This window comes from Polypterus senegalus, chromosome 8, assembly GCF_016835505.1.
Source record: "Polypterus senegalus isolate Bchr_013 chromosome 8, ASM1683550v1, whole genome shotgun sequence".
Classification (NCBI taxonomy): domain Eukaryota; kingdom Metazoa; phylum Chordata; class Cladistia; order Polypteriformes; family Polypteridae; genus Polypterus; species Polypterus senegalus.
The window spans coordinates 28,551,015-28,571,310 of record NC_053161.1 but is presented as its reverse complement, the minus strand read 5'-3'; the positions used below and the strand labels follow the sequence as shown (position 1 = coordinate 28,571,310).

Sequence of the window (20,296 nt, the reverse complement as noted above, 5' to 3'; positions counted from 1 at the left end):
TGCCACATTGACACACATTTATTACAACTTCCTCGGTGGCATAATAGTATCAGCTGCTGACTGGTAATCAAAAGGTCACGAGTACGATCCTGCACAACTCCGTTTTGACTTTACTACTACTTTAGAATAAAAACATACATTTGATTTCAGTCTGTAACAGCTGGTGTAATTTATGATACTTGTAAAGGTTAGCTCTGTTTGGTTTTTTTTTTTTTATTTACTTTTCATTCTCTCAGTCGCGTTCAGGATCCTTCCCTAATCCCCCCAAAACCCCCCATCTGACACTGCTGTTTTCACATAAAGACGCACTATAGCTCTGCAGTGTATTAAAATAAATACTACTGCCCAACCCAGGGATCTGACACACAAACGCTGGCGAATCTGCCTTCTTCGTATCTATAGCTATAGTGCGCCTATATGTGATCCAAATAAATAACATTCAAGCTATAGAGCATCTTTATGTGAAAACAGTAGTGTCAGATGGGGAGGGGTGTGTATCGTAAACACAACTGAAAGAATGAAACTGAATTTAAAAAAAAAAAAAAGCTAACCTTTACAATTATCATACACTAGCAGAATACCCGAGCTTCGCAGCGGAGAAGTAGTGTGTTAAAGAAGGTACGAAAAAGAAAAGGAAAAATTTTTAAAATAACGTAACATGATTGTTAATGTAATTGTTTTGTCACTGTTATGAGTGTCGCTGTGATATATATATATAGCAAAATACCAGCTTCGCAGATGTCATGTGTTAAAGAAGTTATGAAAAAGAAAAGGAAACATTTTAAATATAATGTAACATGATTGTCAAAGTAATTGTTTTGTGTATTTGGTGGCAGCGTCACAAAGTTATTTTCGTCTAGCTGCATCAGAAAATGTACCACTGACGTCTGACATGCCTCCTTTTACTGTTTTCTCACAGCTTGGATTGCTGCTGTCATATATATACACACACACACACACACACACACACACACATACATACATACATACATACATACATACATACATACATACATACATACATACATACATACATACATACATATATACATATCTTCATATACACAAATATATATATATACATACCTATCTACTTCATATATACACACACATACATACATACACACACAAATTATATATATATATATATATATATATATATATATATATATATATATATATATATATACACATATATATACACTCTTTGAGGTGCGAGTAACTGTTGCTGGGGGTGCCAGAATCCATCAAGGAAGCAAAATGAAAAAGATTATTTGTACAATATCTTAATTTATTTATCCATTCCTAAATAATTAAATGGGCAGGCTATTTCGTATCAGTGCAATATGCTGCTTATTAAAACGGTAGACGCCCGCTCTAACGTGCAAGTCTGCGTGGACATTATGAACTATCGTATCTGTTCAAGTTCTATTTAAATTTTAAATAGAAGGAATTTTTATTTAGTCGACAGAAATATCTTTGGTAGGAATGGAAGTTAAATGTAGGCATCATTGCATACATTTTTCTTCACCATAGAAATGTAAAGAGTAAATTCGCCTTACATTCCAACCAAAGATATTTGTGTTGACTAAATAGAACTTGAAAAGATATATTTTTTCGAATGTGATCGCGCAATTCAGATCGAGTTGACGCGCACTACATCGAGCCCGCATGCTATTGTGGTTTCGCCTGCGTGCCTCAATAAATCACCCTCCCCTCGCTCTTACTTTTTTACTGCTCATCTAATGATTACACTGAGTATGGCTTTACCAAAACAATCATTGATGGCGAATAAAGTATCCATCTATACCAGGGGTCCTCAATCTTAGTCCTGGAGAGCCGCAGTGGCTGCAGGTTTTTGTTCTGATCTGGTTGCTTAATTAGAAAGCAATTCTTGCCAATAAAGCACTAACAAGCTATGAAATTAAATTAACTCTGCTATGTCAGGTCATTCTCATATCCTAGATTTTCTTTCCCTTTCTATCATGCAAATGATTTGAAGGCTAAAATGGACAAGTAATTCTCAGTCCTTCACTTTTTTCTCTTCATTTTTCTTCCAAGTATTTAAGTATTTACGTTTTTGCTGGTCCTCCTAATCTCTTCTCGCTTTGAGCTTTTTTTATGTCTTCGAATTGAATCACATGGTTGTGCTGCAGGTGGTGGAAGAGGTTGGTTGTGTTACCTTGACTTGACGCAACAGTCTTTTGCAGAGTTTACATTTAACAATTTTTGATCAATATCATCCTTGTTGAATCCAAAATGTTGCCAAAGCGATTGATGATGCTTTTTTTAACAAGCGTCTCCTCTTCCTCCTCCACCAGCTCTACCTTCGTCGCTGCTGTTTCAACATTTAAATCGTCCTCCATTTGTTCACCCGTGTCTCGTCTTGTTACAGGTAGTAGAGTCATGTGACTCCACCCCGTCAAGTCTGTAACGTAGCACAGCGTCTTAAAGGGACATGAACATCGCCAACCTGCACATGCCTTTTCTTTTTTTTTAAAATACCGAATTTACCGACATGGGCAAAATGACGTCGATGAGAGTCATAAATTTCGGTAACGATAAATTTTTGATATATCGCCCAGCCCTAACACACACAAATTATATATATGTATGTATGTATATATATATATATATATATATATATATATATATATATATATATATATATATATATATATATATATATAAAATGTAGATAGGGGTGTGTGTGCGTGTGTGTGTGTATATATATATATATATATATACACACATACATACATATATATACACATACATATACTTGTGTGTATGTTTGTATGTGTCTATATGTGTGTGTATAGCTTTGGTCACTGAGTGCAAGGGAAAAATAATAAAATATAGTCTATAAGTTATTAAACAGTAAAACATTAACGCTTCAAGAAGTACAGGTACATTGAGCACTACTGGAGTGGTTGTGGGTAAACTACATTTTAAAGACGGTGTAACACAACAGGTAAGTAACTACCAGCAGCTAAAATGTATATGGATCATCTCTCGGTAGTAGATCCCTTTTGAAAGGCGCTACACGACGGCTGTGGTATAGAAATTACATTTTCTATGTGAATGTTCAAATTTGTGCCTCTGGTAATGTGCCTTAACGGCATTTAAAGGAAATTAGTTTTGTGTCCTCTGCAGTGTTAAGAGAGAAAGGCTTTGGTTTGGCATAAAAGGAAAAAAGGTGTAAAGAAAGGAAAGTTGCCTTTTTCTTTTATATAGTATAGAGAGATGTGTTCGCTGACGTTATGATCGCCTTTTGGGGACAGTCGCGGTCGGTCTTGTGTAGACTGGTGAGACGTCCCCGCCATTAATCGGCTGTGATGGCACTGTCATTCCTGCACTCGTGTGCGTGAATTCATAATCCGAGTTTAGGACCTCATAATCGTATACGTGCAAAAGAAAGTGTGAATCGCCTTAATATTATTTTGCCGTGGTGTAGAAAAGGGGTCCTGTGTTTGCACTTGTCTGGGCTATAGCGCAGGGGAAGGATGAAAAAAATTAAAAGTGCTCACTTTGACTTAAAGCAGAAGCGCAGTCAGCGTCTCAAAGGCGGCACAGCTATGCACGCGCTGGGTGCTCGACTTTTGCTGGGCAGGAGACCCCTTTTGTACACACGTTCATGATATCAAAAGTCTCAGCACTCTTTGGAGGTAATTCATATCTATACTAATAAAAGGCAAAGCCCTCACTCACTCACTCACTCACTCATCACTAATTCTCCAACTTCCCGTGTGGGTGGAAAGCTGAAATTTGGCAGGTTCATTCCTTACAGCTTCCTTACAAAAGTTGGGCAGGTTTTATATCGAAATTCTACGCGTAATGGTCATAACTGGAAGCAGTTTATCTCCATTTACTGTAATGGAGATGAGCTTCAACGCCGTGGGGGAGTTTCGTGTGACATCATCACGCCTCCCACGTAATCACGCAGTACATAGAAAACCAGGAAGACCTCAAAAAAGCGCTGAAGAAAACATGCATTATATAATTGAGAAGGCAGCTAAACAATAAGAAGCGGCGAAAGTGACATATACAACCATATTCATGAGTTCTGCTACTGAAACAAAGCACGATGTAAACCTACACTTTAAATTAAGTTCATAGACAGGCTGCGCTGGCGCTTGTAATTTAGTGCCTGCCCATATAAGGTCGTCCGTCAGCGGCAATCCAATAGCAAACTCCCACTAAATATTCACGGGTGAAGGACTGTGCTTATGGAGAGGAAGATGAGATGGTCAGGGTGGTGTTTGACACAAACTCAGCGAAACTGTGAGAGAAAGTTTTAAGTGCCAGGACTAAGGTAACATTAAATACAGCCATGGACATAGCACGAGATGGCACCAGCACAGCTGGGAACCTTCGATGCATGTACACCGAGTGGCTCACGTGAACTGACGCAGTGCACAGATAAAAGCAACAGTTCCAAAGAGCTGAACAAAACCAATTACACAATTGAAAAGGCAGCAAAAATATGAAGCGCCTGATACATACAAGCATATTCATAAATCCAACTACTGCGGAAACAAAGCACACGTTGGAAAAGTCAATGTCCCGCTAAAGGAAGACAGTGTAAAAAACCCGTGCATGCAGTGTGTCAGGTCTCAGATAAAGAAGAAGACGAGCTGTTTATTGATGCAGTAAGAAACGAATCGATGAATGAAACCTGTCATCTTTACAACGATTGACAAACACGGAATGTAACTTGAACACAACACATCCTACAAATACGAACCTGATTGAAAGAAATAATGATAATCAAATCCTTGATGACAGCAACACTCAGTAACACTCACAAAACAAATACTGTATATTGACAGTCATGTTACGCTATTTTTAAAATGTTCCCTTTTCTTTTCTAGCTTTTTAACACACTACTTCTCGCTGATACGCTGGTATATATATATGTATATATATATCCCGATCTACATACTCGAATAATGGATACTTTATTCGCCATCAATGATTGTTTTGGTAAAGCCATACTCAGTGTATTCATTAGATGAACGGTAAAAAGTAAGAGCGAGGGAGGATGACTTATTGAGGCATGCAGGCTGTAGTGCTTGCGTCAACTCTATCTGAATTGCGCGATCACATTTGAAAAATATATCTTTTCAAGTTCTATTTAGTCCATATGTGTCAAACTCAAGGGCAGGCCACATCCGCCCGGTGTAATTATATCCGCCCGAGATCATTTTATATACTGTATTATTGTTATTAATGGCCCGGTATATGAAGCGCTGGTAACACAATAAACTACAGATCCCATAATGCAGCGCTTCAGCTGCCTTGCCAACACTTACCGTTAATCAAGTCTAGCTTATGATGCTGCAAGTTATTGCGAAGCTAGCTCACACGATGCTGAAGAGAAAAGTTGATTCTGAAAATAGAGCCTTTAAAACCGATGGGAGGCTGAGTATATGTTTACTGAACCCGTGTGTCTCATTTGTGGAGCTAATGTGGCTGTAATTACAGAATTTAATCTAAGACGGCACTATGAGACAAAACATCAGGGTAACCTGAATGTAATGCAGAAGATACAGAAAGCAGAAGAATTAAATAAGAATCTGACACTTCAGCGGACGTTTTACCCTGCACAATCACAAAGTGATTTCAAGTGAAGCTGCTTTTATGGGAGACACAAATGCACCAGTGCAATTTGCCCCACTTTCCCTGTTGCCAAGTAATGTTAAACCAAGTCGTCACTACGGTGTTCCCAAATCGCACTTTGCTGATAAACTGAGCGCACTGAGTTTGCACGGCGCTTTGGTGACTTTGAAGAACAAAAAGTCCGCCTACATGCGGCTCGAACCTTGTGCATGTTTGGTAGCACATATCTGTGTGAGAAGCTCTTCTCAGTGATAAAGACTAACAAAACAGCACACAGGAGTCGCCTCACTGATGAGCACCTGCAATCCATCCTGAGAATCTCCACAACACAGAACCTCACACCAAACAGAAACGAACTTGTTGCCAAAAAGATGCCAGGCGTCCAGCTCTAAAATGACATATGAGCAAAGACAACTGAATGATTTGATTTGTTATTGCTGAAAGGAACACATTTTATTTATATTTCTAGGTTTTGTTATGCAGCATGTTCATATTTGAATTTGTATAATTTTGACAGGATATATTTTTATGGAGAGCAAAATCTTTTGGGATATTTAAAATCTAAGTTTATTTTTATATAAAATTACATAAGAGTAAAGAAATTTGAATGTTTGTTCTTTTAACGCTTACTTTATTTCTAACTTGTATAATTTAGACAGGATATATTTTTATGGAGAGCAAAATATTATAAGTTGTTTAAGGTTTGAGTTGATTTATTCAGAATAATATTCCTGTCTGTTTTACCATTCCTACCAAAGATATTTCTGTCGACTAAATAAAAATTCCTTCTATTTAAAATTTAAATAGAACTTGAACAAATACGATAGTTCATAATATCCACGCAGACTTGCACGTAAGAGCGGAGTTATCCGTTTTAACAAGCAGCGTATTGCACTGATACTGAAATAGCTGTGTGTGTATATATGTAGATATGTATGTATATGTATATATGTTTATATATGTGTGTGTGTATGTATATATATATGTATTTGTGTGTATATATGTGATATATATGTATGTATATATGTGTGTGTGTATATTATGTGTATATGTATAGATATGTATATATATATGTTTATGTGTGTGTGTATATATATATATATATATATATATATATATATATATATATATATATATATATATATATATATGACAGCAACACTCATCACTCACAACAGTGACAAAACAATTACATGTCAAAATGTTTCCTTTTCTTTTTCATTGCTTCTTTAACACACTACTTCTCCGCTGCGATGCGCGGGTATTTTGCTAGTATTATATATATAACAAAATACCCACTAGCGAGAAGTAGTGTGTTAAAGAAGTAATGAAAAAGAAAAGGAAATATTTTAATAATAACGTAACATGATTGACATTGTCATGAGTGTTGCTGTCATATATATGCCTGCCTAAATAAGTCACGCCGCTTTGCTCTTACTTTATTTACCGCTCATTTAATCATGGCTAATGGCGGAAAAATTATAAAATGGAAGGAGGATGGCTTTACCAAAACAATTATTGATGGCGAACCGATTATTCATAAAGCTTGAATTGGTGATCTGTTTTTCTGTGTTAACCTCATATTTTTTCATACTTCTTCTCAAACTAAGGTGGTGCGAGGGTAAAATGAATCGGGATGCGCTGATCAGTGTAATCGGTGTACCAGGAAATCATGCATTGACAAAAGCTCCCTTTGCTTGTAATGCAAAGTGTGATTAAATGCATTGTTTTTAACGCTATGGAGCACATGCATCGAAGCTTCTCAGCTGTGCTTGTGCTAAGAAAAGGAAAGATTTTAAAATAACTTAACACGCATTGTCAATGTAACCTTTGTAAGTAGTGCCTGGAGGATTCAGTGTGGAGAAACTCTAGAGAGAGTGTGTGTATTAACTTGTGGATTTTTCTGTGAGTATTTGGTGGCAGTCTGACGAAGTTGCTTCGGAAGACGGCGTTAGCTGCAGAGCTCAGCTCAGAGTGAAATGGGATAAAAGGGCGGGGAGATGACAAACGTGACTCCCCCACCCGCCTTAACTGTCAATCCCTCACAAACACAGTCTCTCGGAATTTGCATAAGCACACCCCTTCACCTACAATTTTAACTTAGTTACAAAGTGATCAAAACTCGCTTATATCCCAAGGCCCTCTCATTAAACTTGTATCCCGCATTACCTGTGGGCATGTGAAACGCCAGCGGTAGCCTGTCTATGAACTTAATTTAAAGTTTAGGTTTACACCGTGCTTTCTTTCCGAGGTAGCAGCACTCATGAATATGGTATTATATGTCACTCGCTCGCTTCTTATTGTTTCGCTGCCTTCTCAATTATATAATGCATGTTTTCTTAAGCGCTTTTTGGAGGTCTTCCTGGTTTTCACGCACCGCGCTGACAGTCAGTTCACGTGATTACGTGGGAGGCGTGATGATGTCACACGAAATTCCGCCCCCCCACGTCATTGCAGCTCAACTCCATTACAGCTAATGGAGAAAAATACCTTCCAGTTATGACCATTAGGCATAGAATTTCGAAATGAAACCTGCCCAACTTTTGTAAGTAAGCTGTAAGGAATGAGCCTGCCAAATTTCAGCCTTCTACCTACACGGGAAGTTGGAGAATTAGTGATGAGTCAGTGAGTGAGTGAGTGAGTGAGTGAGGGCTTTGCCTTTTATTAGTATAGATTTACACTGGCTGTTACAGACTGAAATCAAATGTATGTTTTTATTCTAAAATAGTAAAGTACATACAATATTATTTGAAAACGAACAGCGTCGGATCGGGCGTATATATAACCCGATCCAACTCTGTTCGCTTTCAAATAGTATTGCATTAATGCGATGATGTTTTCACATATATTGTCTCTTTCTTTCATCTTGCAGTTTGTAATCAGTGACCATGCGTTTCTTTTTTTTCCCCGATCTTGCAAGTCCACACATGTTGCTGTATGGTGGCGTTTCTTTTGTACTCCAGGACATGCAGAGGACAGAATAGTATAGAGCAGGAAGTTCAGCGCTATATGCAATCAGACAGACAGACAGGCAGAGAAGTCACTAGATATATAAATAAACAGGGAAGGCACTGTATAATAGATATATAAAAAAACAGCTAAGGAGATATATACAGTGGTGCGAAAAACTATTTGCCCCCTTCCTAATTTTTTATTCTTTTGCATGTTTGTCACACAAAATGTTTCTGATCATCAAACACATTTAACCATTAGTAAAATATAACACAAGTAAACACAAAATGCAGTTTTTAAATGATGGTTTTTATTATTTAGGGAGAAAAAAAAATCCAAACCTACATGGCCCTGTGTGAAAAAGTAATTGCCTCCTGAACCTAATAACTGGTTGGGCCACCCTTAGCAGCAATAACTGCAATCAAGCGTTTGCGATAACTTGCAATGAGTCTTTTACAGCGCTCTGGAGGAATTTTGGCCCACTCATCTTTGCAGATTTGTTGTAATTCAGCTTTATTTGAGGGCTTTCTAGCATGAACCGCCTTTTTAAGGTCATGCCATAGCATCTCAATTGGATTCAGGTCAGGACTTTGACTAGGCCACTCCAAAGTCTTCATTTTGTTTTTCTTCAGCCATTCGGAGGTGGATTTGCTGGTGTGTTTTGGGTCATTGTCCTGTTGCAGCACCCAAGATCGCTTCAGCTTGAGTTGACGAACAGATGGCCGGACATTCTCCTTCAGGATTTTTTGGTAGACAGTAGAATTCATGGTTCCATCTATCATAGCAAGCCTTCCAGGTCCTGAAGCAGCAAAACAACCCCAGACCATCACACTACCACCACCATATTTTACTGTTGGTATGATGTTCTTTTTCTGAAATGCTGTGTTCCTTTTACGCCAGATGTAACGGGACATTTGCCTTCCAAAAAGTTCCACTTTTGTCTCATCAGTCCACAAGGTATTTTCCCAAAAGTCTTGGCAATCATTGAGATGTTTCTTAGCAAAATTGAGACGAGCCCTAATGTTCTTTTTGCTTAACAGTGGTTTGCATCTTGGAAATCTGCCATGCAGGCTGTTTTTGCCCAGTCTCTTTCTTATGGTGGAGTCGTGAACACTGACCTTAATTGAGGCCTGTAGTTCTTTAGACGTTGTCCTGGGGTCTTTTGTGACCTCTCGGACGAGTCGTCTCTGCGCTCTTGGGGTAATTTTGGTCGGCAGGCCACTCCTGGGAAGGTTCACCACTGTTCCATGTTTTTGCCATTTGTGGATAATGGCTCTCACTGTGGTTCGCTAGAGTCCCAAAGCTTTAGAAATGGCTTTATAACCTTTACCAGACTAATAGATCTCAATTACTTCTGTTCTCATTTGTTCCTGAATTTCTTTGGATCTTGGCATGATGTCTAGCTTTTGAGGTGCTTTTGGTCTACTTCTCTGTGTCAGGCAGCTCCTATTTAAGTGATTTCTTGATTGAAACAGGTGTGGCAGTAATCAGGCCTGGGGGTGGCTACGGAAATTGAACTCAGTTGTGATGCACCATATTTTTTAACAAGGGGGCAATTACTTTTTCACACAGGGCCATGTAGGTTTGGATTTTTTTCTCCCTAAATAATAAAAACCATCATTTAAAAACTGCATTTTGTGTTTACTTGTGTTATATTTGACTAATGGTTAAATTTGTTTGATGATCAGAAACATTTTGTATGACAAACATGCAAAAGAATAAGAAATCAGGAAGGGGGCAAATAGTTTTTCACACCACTGTATGTAGATAGATAGGAAGGAAAAGCACTATATGATAGGCAGACAGGGAAGCTGCTATATAATAATAAAATGACTGTTATTACTATATAGATAGACATGGAGTTCAGGCAGGCAGAGCGGCGCAGGTTAAAAAGAAAAAAAAAACAAAAAACAACATTTTCTCCCCAGCGGGGAATCGGACTCGGGTCTCTGAGGCACGGCAAGACCTGCTGCGCTCTGAGTCAGCAAATCTTACCAGTACGCCAAGGAAGCTGTTATATCGTTCTTGAACCTTTTGTGAAAGTGTTTATTTGATCTTTGGACTTTAGGCTTCACACATTTTATAGTTTATGCCTACATTTTGTAACATTTATTCCAAAAATATGAAAAAGTTTCTGTTTTAACAATGTGTTTACACAGATCACTGTAGGAACGGAATACACATGAAATGCATGTGCTCCAAATAACAATTATTTTCCCTCTAAAACTCCACTTCACTCCCAGATAATCAATCAAAGCATGAGCTGGGAGACGTTCGTGCATGTTCTAAGTTGGTGGGGAGATGGAATAGCCGGCTGCTTGCAGCTTGTCTTTATCAGCACATTTAGATGACAAAAGACGCTGACGGAGAGGTGCAAACAGTTTTAAGGTGGGCCAGATCTACGAGTTTTTTCGTAGACTCTGGTAATTCTAGTGTTAAAGAAACATGGGTAAAGAGCAATGCACAGAGACCAAAGCTGCCGCTAGATGGTGCGGCGGTGAACTTCTGTTGCAATGTACGTCCATCTTAAGTACGGGGATCTGTGCCGAATGTGAAACAAACGTACTCCATGACCTTCTCCTGGTCACAAGGGAGCCCCCATGCTCAGTTCGGTGCCAATCGGACACCCGGTGCAGATTTGTATGGCGGACAAACATTAATACACACACACACATCGACTCTGCTTTATATATTAGGTAATTATTATCTGTAGTTATTATTGCTCAGCAATACTTGCGCTCATCAGGCTTCAAGACGTTTCTGAAATTCTGCTGATAGTACACAGTACACAGATATGCAAAGATGGTAATAACATCATCTCTACTGCAGGATCCCCTACCAAAATAAGGAAAAGTGGGGTGAATGCTTGTAAAATGTTCTCTTTACTATTAATTACTATTAATGTGAATCTCCCCTTGGGATTAATAAAGTATCTATCTATCTATCTATCATCTATCTATCTATCTAATCTGAAATGACCTAAAGAATTTGGATTAGAAGGTTGACATTCTAGAATAGTCAGAGTTTATCTATGCGGACTTAGGCACTAGATGGGTACAAATCTTGGCTAGATTGTCCATGACAGGGCTCACTCATGTACACACATGATCTCACACATAATATCAGGCCTTTTTCAAGGTGTCAACTAATTTAGGATGCGTGTTTCTGGAATATAGTACAAACAATCAAGGGGTGACCTTGCAAATTCTACATAGTCGGACTATTTTCTGCTCCTCAAGAACCCAGCACTGAATGAATAGGACAGAAAATGAAAGAATGAATTATAAAACTACTTTGTTGTCAATGGCAGAAAATCACTAACACATATATTAAAGCTATATACTTTGTAAGCGTACAGCTGTTATGAGACGGAAATCCACAGACTATTTAACATTGGCTTGTATATTTGTTTAATTTTTACTGATCTACTGGTAGAATTAATATTTCTTTGGTTAATTTTTAGCCGGCCAAGTTCACTTCTTATTTGATATTTTTTGTCGTGTTATATGACTTCTGACAAAAGAAAAGTGAGACTGTTCCTGTAACTCTGTTAATTTAACAAATTAAGAAAATTAACTACTATCACCTTCAAAGTAGTTTGACTCACAGCTGCATATAACACTGCCAATGTTACTCTGCAGATCATTTTCTGAAGGGTTTTTGAAGATCTCCGTCGTTTTTGCTTGCACAAGTTGTTCAGTTTCACAAGAAACTTGCTGTTAACTCGCTTTTTACTCTTGAACTCCGACATGTTCTGAAGGAGGGTAAGAAAATGTCAATATCTGAACACGCATATACTTGTACTGAATGAAGCCATCGAGTTGAGCCTTTTCTCACTGTGACAAGTTAGAACATGTTCTATAACCATCTTTTTCTTTCTCACCTCCCCCTCTTGGTTCCTGAGCTATAAGGTTAGTCTCTTTTTTTTGTCAGACCTCGTTTGTTTCCATCTTTTGTTATCCCTGTTTTTGGGTTGCCTTTATGTTTTTCTTTGTTAATGTTTTGTTTAATTATTTGATTTTTAAGTATTGTGTTTGATGATCTTTGCTTTCATTACATGTGTATTGTGGGTGGAACTCTAATAGGAGTTGCCACCCTGATGTTACTACTGATGGGTCACCCTAAGCCTTTATATTTCAGGCTAGGGGGTAAGGTCCTTCAGTTGTTCAATGATTGTGAAAGAGTGTATTAGTTTTGAATATTGAATTTTCTGTTTTCTGGATTATTTGCATCTGTCTCTGGATTTCAATTATTGAATTATGGTTTAGGATGCGTTTACTTTTTAGGGAACCCCTTTTGCCTCTGTTATTTTTGCTCCTTTTGTTTAATTCACATAAATTCATTACGTCAAAGACTCATTAGGCTTATCTGTCAAGGCAAAGGTCTGACATATTTCTCTCGTTTGAGGGGCATTTTTGTGCATTTTGGGCCTGTGGAGTTTGGGGTCAGTCTGCCTGGGGTGAAGCCTAAATTCAGAAAAGCCGGTAAAGGTCCTGGCATAGTTTGCTGGTCTTTGTGGAAACCATATCAACCCTTTTCAACATTTTAGTGACATTTCTTCAAAAAGGGATGGTAGCTAAAGCCCTAAAATCCTACATATTTTCATTTTCATTATTATTGTTAACCACTTCCATGTTTGTTTTTCTTACCACCTTCTCTCTCTGCCTATATCACTCTCTTCCATTTTTAGTTCACTTAACACTGGGTGGATTGGAGTGTGTTCTTGGCTGTGGATGACATTTTTTGTTGTTTTGCAGCCTAACTATCATGATTGGGGTCAGATGAACTAATTATTGCAAGGACTGTTAATTCATCACATTTGTATTAATTTAGTCATTATTGACAGTTTACTTCTACTGTTTTAATTTTTCTACTGATACCGATGGAAGAGTTGTATACTGATAACATCAACCAAACTTGAAATAAATTCTAAAGCATATAACCTTGCCCAATAATCTAAGGTTCATGATTTTACTCTCAAAGAGAAATTTACACCAAGTATGTACTTTATTAGGTACACCTATCTAATCCTGGTTCGGAAACTATTTGCTTACAGTCCAGCCAGAATTATTTAAGGTGCGGAAAAAATTCTTGTAGATTTTGGTCAATTCTCATGCAGCAGCCTAATATAGGTCCTACAGATTTTCTGGCCAGACACTCTGTTGGACTGAGGTCTGGGGACCGCACAGGCAACTAGAATAAACTTAATTTGCAGTGATGTTCATGGAACCAGCATAAGACGATCCAGACTGTGAAATTATCCTGATGAAAGTGTTCACTTGAAAAAGGGTAGACTGTGGCTATAATGAGATACACACAGTTAACAATAACAATTTGATACACTACAGCATTCATTTGATGCTCAGTTGGTATTAAACGGCCTAATGTGCCAAGAAAACATTCTCTAGATCAGGGATCCCCAACCCCCAGTCCATGGCCCACTAGCGGGCGGCAGCCATCTGACAGCTGGGCCGTGAGAGAACTGCAGGCAACGGAGACTTACTCAGTGAAGTGCTACAGCAGAATGGCTGCCCCTTCACTGAGGACACTTTTCAGAACACTAGGCGAGTAGGGCTTTGCAGCAGCACAGACAAAGTAAAGAGACTGAGGTGAGAGAGTATTACAACAAAGTATTATTATGGTCCCGACAGTTTCCCCATATGACACAAGTCTATAGAAATCTCGTTACTACAAAGTACATTCAGCAGATACCTTCATTACAATGAAGTGACCTTGAATGCTTGAATGAATCATCCACAGAGCAGTTAGATCTGTGGTTGCAACTCAGCTGTGCACATTTGCACAATGATCCCCAAACAGAAACATTGTAAAAAAAAAAAAAAAAGTCTTTCTTTGAACTTTCCTCATATTTTTTTTTTTTTGCTGTTGTTGTTTCCTGTGGTTTTCAGTGATACCTTTTGCTTATTGCGCGTCAATCTTTGAAAAACATCCATTGGAATTTAACTCATTGTCACCCTCCTATAGAAATGGCAGACACGAAAAAATGATAACAGTGTTAATGTTTGTGATGTGCAATCTGTTGGAATTGCAAATGCAATGCATATGTCTTTGTTATATACAAAAAAGAAAAATCTCGGGTTGCAAACGTATGCGAACTGCTGCATTTGAAGACAGTTTTTATGTGGTTCAGTGATGCTCGTTCAAGAAACATTCCTATTAATGTGGCACTCATTCAAGAAAATGTGAGGTTTCTAAACTCTTTTGGGACCTCCATCAATGGGACAACACGCCGAACAGCGTCCCAAAGTGCAATCACCACGTCTGTTTAAGACTGTTTATCTGTTGCCAGGGCAACAGCAGGCTCACAGCTCTACTGTGAAGCAATCACACTTCGGGACACACTTCAGTTTGACGTTCCCATTTGGTGGGGGGATCCCAAAAGAGTTAAGAAACCTCACAATATGAACAGGCTCTATTGGGCACCCCACCTTTACCCACTCTGCAGGCTCAGTATCCAGCCAGGCTGGAAGAGCCTGAGAAGGAAAATCTGAGGCAGCAGAGGAGCAGCAGCACATGGGGCAGAGGCAGAAGATACCTGTTGTTCAAGTTGGCAGATAAAGTGGCTGCATTCAAAGCCAAACTTGATTTATGGGGCCGATGAGTGAACATTGGGATTTTTGATATGTTTCAAACGTTAGCAGAGGTTGTTAAAGATACCTAGCCAGGGCCTAAAATGGGAAGGAATGGATCTGTGATCCATTTGTGAATAAGCAAGGTGAATCAACTTTGTCTGTGCTTGAAGAGGATCAACTGCTTGAGGCTGCAAATGACGGTGGCCTTAAAAGTATGTTTGAGACAACTTCAAATCTCAATATGTTTTGGATTAAAGTCAAGGTGGAATATCCTGAGGTTGCCATAAAAGCACTGAAAAGTCTGTTTCCTTTTCCAACATCCTATCTTTGTAAGGCAGCGTTTTCTGCAGTGACAACAACCAAAACGAGATTACGGAGTAGACTGAACATAAGTAACACACTTCGTGTGTCACTGTCTTCCATCGTCCCCAAATGGGATTGTCTGGCTGCAGGAAAACAAGCTCAGAGCTCCCACTGATTCTGCATTATGGTAAGTTATATAATTTCTATTACGATATTATAACTTAATAATAATAGAAATGTAAATTGTGTATAAAACTGCCCTATGACCCGGCAAAAACCCAACCACCCCCACCCCCTGGAAAAATTTGCTTCTAGTAAAGTGGCCCTTGGTGTCAAAAAGGTTGGGGACCACTGCTTTAGATGACCACCATTAGCCTCTACCGTTGACACTAGTCTGGGTGGACCAAAGGAATAATGCTATTTAGACCTCATTCTGACCATCTGATGCAGCATAATTGATATGAATCAGACAAGGCAACATTTCCTTATTCATCAGTCATTCAGTTTTAATAATCATGTTCACACCATAGCTTCATCTCTCCAGTTTTAATTTACAGCAGTGTTTCTTACACAACCCAAACTGAGTCATGTTTTTGATTAGGTTGTCACATGACCATATAGTAAAATCAGCTGAGTTAGTAGAAGCAAAGCCTCTGTGGTGATTTAGCATTTTTGTTTGTTGTAATATGCAATATTAAATATAACCAATAAACAATGCTGTTGATGCCTTGCAGACATTTATTTCTATTGTACTTAAATATAATAAATACTCCCCATGAAACCCAACTAGTGAAATTAAATTGATTTGACAAGTAAAGACACATAAAAAATGAAGAGAGGAGGGAATCACACTGACAGGTACAATAGGTGAAGGGACCACAGTGGTAGTTGAATGCATTGAAATGAAAGTAGCTAGAAAGGCATAAGGATTTAATGATTTACGGGTGTTGTGAGACTATAAGAAAATATGATGGGGGTATATATAGTGCTGCAACAGTGTTTTATGCTAATGCTGTTTCAGTGGTCATGTACAACTGGTCAGTGCCTTATTGCCTGTTCACTGTTATGGAATAGATTAAATCTGTAACAGAGGTGCAAAAATGATTTTATATTAAGTTTAACAGCAAGTAAGAATTCCTTATCGTACCACTGTTTCAAAGCAGTTCAATACATTTCAGTCTATTGATATTGTGAAGAATGTGTTTGTTGGACAAATGAGAAGTGCAAGAGGGTGAGACAAAGTTGTAGAGTGGTACATTCAACATTCAGCACAATGTCACTCAGCAGAATTAAATATTTCAAACTGGACCATTTGGTGAATACATCATACAAATAGTGCATAAATTTACTTATGTGACTTGTCTGTTTGTACTCTGTTCATTTAATTGTTAATGAAAACTGAGATGGGCGGAATAATTTGTAAACTCGTTTAGAGGGATGTATTAATGGTGAAGATCATTTTTAAAATGTTATGTAAGTCAAGATAAATAAAAAGCATCAATTATTTTTTTTGACTACTTTATTCTTTATCCGGCATCATGAGTCAAGTGATTAAATTAAATGAACAGTCCTATTATCCTTTCCCAAAAAAAAAAAAAAAAATTATTCTCGTGCTGCACCCATTAAAAAGCAAAAATTAAAGCTTATGCTAACCATTTACACCGGCAATGATATACCTCAGAAATCAATTTCCTGTTTTGAATAACTAATTGCTTTCCATCTGTTTCTTTTAGTAATATCCATGTGAGAAATATGATTAAATGTAAACAAATGCTTTTATTGTTTTTATTTTGTATTATGCTTAAAATCTCCTTTTTCGTTCACTGCATGGTATTAATGTGCTTATTTGGGTCTTCAAATTAAAAAGTTTAAGAACCCCGATTTGCAGATATGGAACCAATTATATTTTTTCTGCTGTCCCACATCAACGTCCAATGTGCTTCCTGTTGAGCAGTGAGAAAAACACTACATAAATGTAAAGAATTATTATTATAATGTAGATGACCATCGTAAAAGACCTGTTATTTCAGCATTTCTGGTCTTTCTGTTAGCTTGTAAAAGTCTGGCAACACTCCTCTGACCCCTCTTATTAAGCACTATGTTTTCACCTAAAGAACTGCCACTTAAAAGTTTTTTTGTTTATTTCACCACTATCTGTAAACTCTTCAGACTGCTGGGTGTGAAACTCCCAGCAGGTCGCCAACAATCATACCATGGTCAAAGTACCTTAATTCACAGTTTTTTTTCCCATCCTAATGTTGTCCAAAACAACAACTTAAATATCTTCAATGCAAATACAGTACATGTTAAATACAATAAGCTGCTCCTGCCACATTACTTGGCTGTCTGAAGCACCGAATGTAACTAATAAAGTGGCTACTTGCGTGTATGCATATAGATATTAAAGAAAAATAAGAAATAAGCACAGCATAAAGAAAACCCTTTTACAGTTTTCACTGCAAATATTTGCACCGCTGTCTCGCAGATTACTCCCACATCCTAAACACATTCCAAGTGCCTATGTAAGTGAATTAGTGTGTGCAAGCGTGATGAACGGTCGTCCCATCCACAGTTTGCATACTGCCTTAGCTACGATACCATCGGGACAGCCTGAATCTGCCCCTTAACTCTAGAACTAGACAAAACTACCTCAGAAAAAAAACTCATGGACAGAGGTTTTCAACAAGCAAACTTGCAAATAACTTTTTACTTCCTAAAAATGTTTCAGTTAAACTTCTGTTTCAACACTTCATAAAAACTTGCACCAGGGCGTCTTCGATACGTTATGAGTTGCAATGTAATAACCGCGAAAAAGCATTAAGACCGTTTAAATAAAATCTGTGGTCCTGGTGGCGTTCCGGAATATCCGAACTAATACTTACCTGCTGTTCCGATGCTGGTTCGCCGGGCCTTTACTTGCCGCCGCTCTACCTACGACATTCTCCCCAGTCAGTAAAGTACTTCTGTGTTGCGATTTCTTCGACACCCATCCGTTCTGCGAATCCAGTGAAGCGGCTAGTTGAATGAAGACATAGAACACCGAGCCGAAACCGAGCAGTAAGCACACGAAGCGCACGCGCATATAGCGCCGCATCGCAAGACTGCCGGCACAACTCCTTTCCCGTCCTAAAAATATCCTTCACATTTGCTAGTTTATATACGACGGACAAACCAAACTACAGTTCACTGCCACACAAGTTCTCTGAGCCCGGAGTAGAAGCACCTTCCTGCCTCCTCCCACCCCTCACTGTCACTATGCAGCACAGACTTCTGGGAGAAAAGAATGCGTTGTATTGCCAACTCAAGAGGCTGGCGCGGCACACAGGAGCGAGCATGCGCGTGAACGCGGGGAGGTTGAATGTTTAGGAGTTTGCAGGACCCGCTGCAAATGGAGCAGTTTTTTTTTACCTTCCTCGAAGATAACAGAAAGAAAACAATCAACGTTTTATAAGCTGGTGTTATCAGACTATCTAAGAAACAAATTTTTAAAAAAGACTAATTTGCAAACCATATAATGGCGTGAAGGCCGCTAAAGTGTAAGCTAATTACATAGCGGTCCGCACAAAGCAACCATCTACATTCATGCAATATGCATCTTGTTTAAGGTTGCTTGACACGTTTAACACAATGCATTAAACAACGAATCGCGCAAATATTGAAATAATAATTCTGTCTCAATATGTAATGATCCCGAAAACATCCGTCTATTCGATTCTGATAAAAAAAAAATGTCTGCATTTTACCGAACTCATTGACATTTTTATGGTCTCTGCATAATGACAGGTTTCAGGCATCCATATTAATGATGCTGTTTCTAAGGAACAATGGATTAGAGGGGTGCTGGGTGCATTCATCAGTTAGTGCAGTTTCAGTCATGGCTCAAGGCTAAGAGTCGGCTGCAGTTCAAATAAGCTTCAAACTTTATATATCTTCAGCTGTGCATAGTGCTAGCTTAGATTGTGTACATTTAAACTATTAAAAAGCATATACCATGAAAATATAATTAAATCGAATGGGTTGCTCCTGTTCACTGTATTCATCACAGAGAAGTAGTAAAAGCTAATTTTGTTTTATATTGAACAGTAAGTTTCTGCTTTTCAGTTTATGTTTCATAATTTATTGATGGCATAGAAAAAGTCTTCAGTTGTGAGAGCAGCAAGCCCAAAAAAATACATGTAGAAATGCATTCTTTTGTAACAAACTCCTATTTGTGGTTTTCATGTACATGATATCAAGGTACAACCAAGGATGTGAGGGTGTCCAGGTGGAAGGGTAAGAGTAGCAGGATTTTTTTATGCAGGTGATGTTGTCCTTTTTGCTTCATCTGACTGTGACCTTCGGCGTGCACTCGAGTGATTTGCTGCAGAGTGTGTAGCAACTGGGATGAGGATCAGCGCCTCCAAGTCTGAGGTCAAGGTGGTGTGGTGGACAGCCGGGCCACCCCTTCACTATATATTCAGGGGGAGCAGCTCTGGACAGTGCAATACCTTCCCCTGGACGCTGGATGGTTGCCCCCCTGGGTTGGAGCGGTGCCTCAGCCTCCCACAGGGCTCCATGGGGATTGGAATTCTGTGCAGCCCTGTTGGATTCCACAGGAGCAGCTGGCCCCTTTTGGGCATTGGTTTTGCCACACCCGGATGTCGGCAATCACGCACCTGGAGCACTTCCAGATACCCAATAAAGGGCGTCAGTGACCACCACTCAGCGGCCAGAGTCGGGTGGAGGAGGACAAGGTTGTCTGGGAGGAATGGTGATAGAAGAAAGGAGTGCTTTGTGCTACTTAGTGTGTTGATTGGGACTGTGTATTGCCTGTGGGGTTCATGGGG

General features: G+C 38.7%; 1 protein-coding gene across 2 annotated transcripts in view; it reads right to left on the bottom strand.

The window, feature by feature from the left end:
• Positions 1-18,718, bottom strand: part of gxylt1b (glucoside xylosyltransferase 1b) — a 128,150-nt gene extending 109,432 nt beyond the window's left edge. For both annotated transcript variants that reach the window (XM_039760904.1, XM_039760905.1), the window contains exon 1: positions 18,353-18,718. In XM_039760904.1, the coding sequence (XP_039616838.1) occupies positions 18,353-18,564 (212 nt within the window). In that variant the 5' untranslated portion in view covers positions 18,565-18,718. The remainder of the gene's footprint in view (positions 1-18,352) is intronic.
• Between the last annotated feature and the right edge of the window lie 1,578 nt (positions 18,719-20,296).